At 45.6% G+C, this 6,000-nt stretch overlaps 1 protein-coding gene across 6 annotated transcripts in view; it reads left to right on the top strand.

Annotated features, from left to right (window-relative positions):
• Positions 1–977: 977 nt before the first annotated feature.
• TPO (thyroid peroxidase) overlaps positions 978–6,000 on the top strand; it is a 111,922-nt gene continuing 106,899 nt past the window's right edge. For 2 of the 6 annotated variants that reach the window (XM_050753202.1, XM_050753198.1), the window contains exons 1-2: positions 978–1,059; positions 1,925–2,019. In XM_050753202.1, coding sequence (XP_050609159.1) covers positions 1,926–2,019 — 94 coding nt within the window. In that variant the 5' untranslated portion in view covers positions 978–1,059; position 1,925. Of the gene's footprint in view, positions 1,065–1,924; positions 2,020–6,000 lie in introns of those variants that run through there. The other 4 variants (XM_050753201.1, XM_050753199.1, XM_050753203.1 and 1 more) reach the window with 2 other exon arrangements.

Below are 6,000 nucleotides of genomic sequence, written 5' to 3'. Positions count from 1 at the left end.
GGGTGTGTGATGATGATTGAGGGGAGAATGTTATCTTTTAAAGGCAAATCATCACATTCTTAGGCTTCAGAAGATCTTCTAACAAACAGACTTAATATTTGGAAGCCTTTGCATCATGTTTTAGCATTTACTTTCAAATTACCTAGAGGAAGCATCAGTCACATTTGGAAAGGGGGAAAGAGAAGAGAAAGATGAAGACGATGTTCACAAAGTAGACACCCAAAGGACTTCTGGACGCGTGAAGAGGCTCAGAGTCTCAGGAGCGGGTCATTGAAGACACATGTTATTTTATCATTTTCATGATGAGATACAGCCTGAAAGCAGATCAACTGTGAAGACACGTCATCTCCCAGTGTTGAGAATGCAATTGTGGTGACCTTCCTACTGGGTATCTCTGTCTTTGTGGGGACTCTTTTGATGGGTGTGTGATGTGGATTAAGGGGAGAATGTCTGTGTGCTGGTGAACACAGGCTAGACTGTGCTCATTTTTCACCTCAACAAATTGGGAAAAAGTGTAGTTTATTCACCTCTTAATGATAAGAAAACTGGTTTTCAGGGACAGAAAGCAATAGGCTCAGAGCTGTAGAGTGAGTCATTGGTGGGCCTGGGAGCTGCACCCAACCCAGTCCTCGGGAGATTAGCAGCCCCTTTTTTACAGGGTATTTAACTGCGAAAGTAAGAGGGAGGAAAATGCGAGTGTCACAAGGTTGGATTTAGTTGGTTTATTCTTTCTCCCTGTATAATTTTTTCCCCTCTTCTTCCTAACTCATACGGCCAGAGGTTGGACCACCTGTGCACCCCGATGACATGGCAGTTTGTTTCTGACCAGTCAGGACACACAAGAAGCCTGGTGCAAACACAACAAAGCCCGCAGACATTCTGTTCCCACGAAGAACGGGCGCCACTCCACTTCCTAGCATCTTGACGGGGTATCAGAGCGTGGAGTCGGTTTATAAGGTGGGTAACCAAGTCCCTGGAAGGCAATTGAGGCACTCATTTCAGAAGAGTTACAGCCGCACAAAGTGCCCAACACTGCAGCTGGCTGAGAAGAGAAGAAAGGTCAGGTTGTAAAATTTTTATGTTTCCATTTTCTAAGAGAAATCCATCACTGGAACTTGTAAACTGGTCCAAGAGAGGCTGTAATTTGGGCCATTATGGCAGGTGCGGGTGGCATCTCCCAGCAAGGCGGACTGACTGACTGATGAGTGCTGTTTGCAATGACCTCCGCTGGAACATGTGGGTCCCGTAGGGTCAATTCCTAGATCATCGTCTGCGGAGACACGTTCCCGCCAGCACAGACTCACTGGTGCTATCCTGCTTAACGAAATTAGTGGCTCAAAAATAGTCACAGAAAGCCTAAGAGAAAAAAACCAGGATTTGAAAGTAGAAATGACGAATTTTGAATCTTCTGTTTTGTCTTAACAACTATAATTCTGAAATCATTTTATGGACATAAGAATGCTTCAAGAAATTCAGTAGGCATCTAGGGGTTTTATTTATCACTTTTATAAAGGCTAGATTTCTAATAGTATTCACTTTTTGCCAGATAGATACATTAGGGGAAACAGATTTTTTTCATTCCCAATAATTATTCCCAGTAATGTTATACTATTTGACATTACCAAAAATTTAAATAGGTTGTTACTGAGATATTTTGGCAACTGGAGCTGCCAAACATAAAAATTCTGTTTTTGAATAATCAGGGCCTGGGGAGGCCTGCTCAGCACTGCAGCTTCTGTGCACCTCCTGACATGAAGGGCGGCTCTGGCCTCGCAGACCCCAGGCCTGTAAGGGTCGCTCACCGCCATACAGGCTGTGTGGAGTCAGCGGCGGGAGCCTCTCAGCAAGGAGACGCAGACACAGTGGTTCCCATGGCCTCATTGGTGCTTATGTTGCATACTCTGTTTCCTTCCCTTAATTTTAGAATGAGAGCGTGGGCTGTCCTGGCTGTCACGCTGATTATGGCCTGCACAGAAGCCTTCTTCCCTTTCATCTCAAGAGGCAAAGAACTCCTTTGGGGTAAGTAGCAAATACATTGTGGTCTTCTGGCCTTATAAAGTTATTTTTCACACTTACTAAAATAGAGGGCATGATGGTAGCTCCCGAGAGTCAGTTTAGGCCCCTGTAGCGTATGCTTTGTTATACTTAGAAAAAAAATTGTAATTCTTGATTTTAGAAGGATTAAAATACTGTACATTTCTTTCTTTTAAAAAGAGCTGATTTTCCTTGGATAACACAATAGAAAATTTTCACTTTTACCTATTCATATATTTGAAAAAAAAATTTCTTTGGGAGTGTTTTTCTTCCTTTGCTACAGAATCATTTTTTCTTAAATAACTTCTGTGATGTATTTTCTGGAATCAGTGTGCTACTATATGAAAACAAGTTAAGAAAGCTACTGAGATGCAGTGGTTAAAATAATCACAGATCAAACTCTTTGCTTTTCTTTTGATAAAATAAATGAAGTCCCAAACCCTGAGAACAGGTTTCACTGGAGCGAACACTGCAGGGGCGTTTGCCTGGACATTTCACCCCACAGACACTCCTGGCCCCGCGAGCGGGTGACACCTCACTGGGCAGGTCCCTGGGCTTCTGGACACAGTCCTGAGACACCTGGAGCAGGTGACACCTCACTGGGCAGGTCCCTGGGCCTCTGGACACAGTCCTGAAGCCCCTGGAGCAGGTGACACCTTGCTGGGCAGGTCCCTGGGCCTCTGCACACAGTCTCAGGGCCGTGGCACAGCACTAGCACCTCTGCCCTCGCCGGCCTTTCCCAGGACTGGAGACTTGTCTGTAGTTCAGGGTCACAGACTCTGGAGTCCTCACTGCTCCCAGCCACACCCAGCCCAGCCTTCTGCTGGGGGCCACATTTTATCCCAATGTTTCTGCATCTCAGGACTTCACAAACCATATTAGGAGCTGCAGTGAAGTCCATAACAGACTCGTAGACTCCTTAAAGCACTCTCCCTCCACAGCTCCCAAGAAGTGCCAGTCACTGCCCACTCTGAGATCAGGGAAGCCGTGGGGCCTCTCCCTGCCAGCTTCCATCCATGCCCCAAGGATGGGCTACTCACCCCCAATTCCTGTCCCTCACCTGCAAGTGGAGAACGCTGGAAAATTACCCATCACAATCGTTATTCATGAGCAAGAATGAGATACTCCATTTAAAGCAGCGAATGCAGTGCCCTGGCAAACACACACACACACAAAAACTGAGTCACAATATAAAGAACCTCAGGAAAAAGTGATTTTGCATCTTCCAATAATAAATCAGTCACTCTATCACCCAGAACATGCTAGATGTTCAGCCAATGGTTTGTAAATTAATTAATTTGTTATTTTATTTCATACTTACTAAGGACCTGGTTGTATAAAACCAAAGTAAAATATGTTAGAAATCAAGAGCTAGTTATGAGCAAGTCGTTATACATGGGAGCTGTTCAACGAAATATTTAAAACTCTGTAACATGTTTTTTAATTTAAAAAATCACATTTAAAAAGCTATCAGGAATGCAATATCCACAACTTTTGCTAAAGCAGTTTTTAAAAATTATTTTTCCATCTCTGAGAGATTTGACCTTTTCCTTTTGCTTAAACTTTTGGTTGATACGTCGCGAGTGCACAGGATGGCAGCTGCCGGCTATGCCACACACTGGGCACATCGTTCTGCCCGCTCCAGTGTTTCCACGCTGACTTATTATTTGCTTGACATGTAAATGAGTTACTGAAAAAACATGTGTCTCACAGTACTTCAGTTTTCCATCCTTTAATAGTTGTTTTGCAGCTTTAAATCCGTTTGGAAAATGATGATACCCAATGATTGCGTGTGGGTTTATGTCACCTGTGCTCACAGCCATGTGAAGCAAAAACCTTGGCCTGCTCCCCAGCCTCTGTGCAGGACAAGCCAAAGAGCAGCCAGTGGCAGGGCCAAGAGGATCCAGGCTTCCCCGGACCACACATGGTCACACCATAAGCAGATGGTGCCCGGGGGACCCCGGGGGGTCCTGCTTGGTGGGTGGCTCACCCATTATGTGTCAGGCACCCCTTTTATGGATCAAAACGTAGAAGTCTGGAAGTCTCAGAAGCAGCAAGGCTGTGGCCACTCAGCCTCAAGTCCCAGGTCTTTACAGAGAACCAACACACATCCTCATACTTGAAGCTTGATGATAAGTACTCAGTGAAAAGCATCAGGCCAGTGCCATGACTCACATCTGTAATCCCAACACTTTGGGAGGCCGAGGCAGGAAGATCACTTGAGGCTAGGAAGGAGTGCAAGACCAGCCTGACCAACATGGCAAATCCCCATCTCTACTAAAAACGCAAAAAAAATAACAACTAGCTGGACGTGGTGGTACCCACCTGTCATCCCAGCTACTTGGGAGGCCGAGGCACAAGAATCAGTTGAACCCAGGAGGTGGAGGTTGCAGAGTCGAGATCACATCACTGCACTCCAGCCTAGGTGACAAGGTGAGAATCTATCTAAAAAAAACAGAGAGAGAAAGAAAAGCATCAGTCCTGGATAGAGTTTAGGTTGTATCAACTTGTCTGTGAACCTTAGGAAGGTGGAATAAGAAGGGAACGATCTCGGCGGGTGCTCAGACTGGGTGGGTGCAGGAGGGACTCTTGCTCCAGAGCAGGATCCCCTAGGGTCAAAGCACAAAGAGAAATAAACTTCAGCACCTGAAAATTCTGTAATCAGAGTCTTTGAAATTGGAAAAAGATTTCATTTTCCCTCCAAAGTCTGTGCATGACCATTGTTGTCTAAGAGAAGTTTGCTACCAGTCCCTCCTCTAAAACCCTGAACAGAGTGTTCATCACCGGAGCCCTGTGTATTCATCCCCTCGCAGGCTGAGCGGCATTCCAGCATTTGTGCAAAATCAAGATTTATGTGCAATTAGCTTTATGGCAAATGTTCCACAAGTTATAGCTGTTAAAAGAAAACAAGATGCAAATGAACAACGGGAAGCAGAGGCGCTGCCTGCAGACTGGGAAAATTTGGGAAGCTAGCCTAATGAGTGGATTTGTTTTAAAAGGAAAGTTGGCAAACCTTATTCCAGTTCATTAAATTTCAACAGACAGCAATGATTAAAGTGAGAATCAACACACGACTCTAAACAGGAATCCAGCGCTTAGAGTTAGGGGCAAAGCTCTGGCCCTGGGGGCTTAGGGTTTTGGAGAAGAATTTTGGCTTTCATATAAATATAGATATGTATTTATATATATATAGGTTTTTTTACATAAACAGCCTTTGGAACAAGGCAACTTCCTTCTTCTTTCTGAAATATAGTATGTTCTTGCCGAATGTGTCCCTGAATCCCACCTCTTTTATGAACAATATGAATATGCGTAAAGGAGAATTTGGGGGAACCGTGCCATGCACCTCTCAGAACAGGAGCAATCTCGAGAAGGCGCAGGCAGAGAGCAGTGGGCAGCTTCTCCAGAGCAAGTAATTAAGTCCCGTGACTCCCTAGAATTCAGTGTTCAGTTCTGAAAAAAATAAAGTTCAGGTTCAGACTCCCTAAGTCTATGGTCCTTGCATCCGACGCCTCTTCCCTGGGACTGCTGGGAACCGAGGAAGGAGGGGCAGCTGCAGAGCTAACGATGGCAGGGGGGTCAGAGCCAGCTACCCCTGCTCCCTGGTGGCAGGAAAGCTAACGTGAGCTGATGGAAACTGAGAAGCAGCAGATAAAGGAAAAGCCATCTGCCCTCCCTCTGTTTGGCTAAAAGTAGAACATAAATCCTTTCCCTGTCCAGCAGAGAGGACAGAAATCACCATGGGGGACCCGAGGCCTCAGCCTGGGACCAGTCCCAGAGGCATCTGTGTGGCAAACCTCTGCAGCCCTGGCCTCCCTTCCTGTAGCTGCCCCAGAGAGACCTCCTCACAGTATGTTTCCCGGGAGCTCAAAGCCCTTTGCTTTGGTCTTGCAGCTTCTTGGAAAATGATTGTCCTTTTGTTGAGGGGCTGTGTGGCCGAGTTCTAACTGTCCGTTCAAGTTTCCA

This window comes from Macaca thibetana, chromosome 13, assembly GCF_024542745.1.
Source record: "Macaca thibetana thibetana isolate TM-01 chromosome 13, ASM2454274v1, whole genome shotgun sequence".
NCBI lineage: Eukaryota > Metazoa > Chordata > Mammalia > Primates > Cercopithecidae > Macaca > Macaca thibetana.
This window is presented reverse-complemented; position numbering and strand designations above follow the sequence as displayed.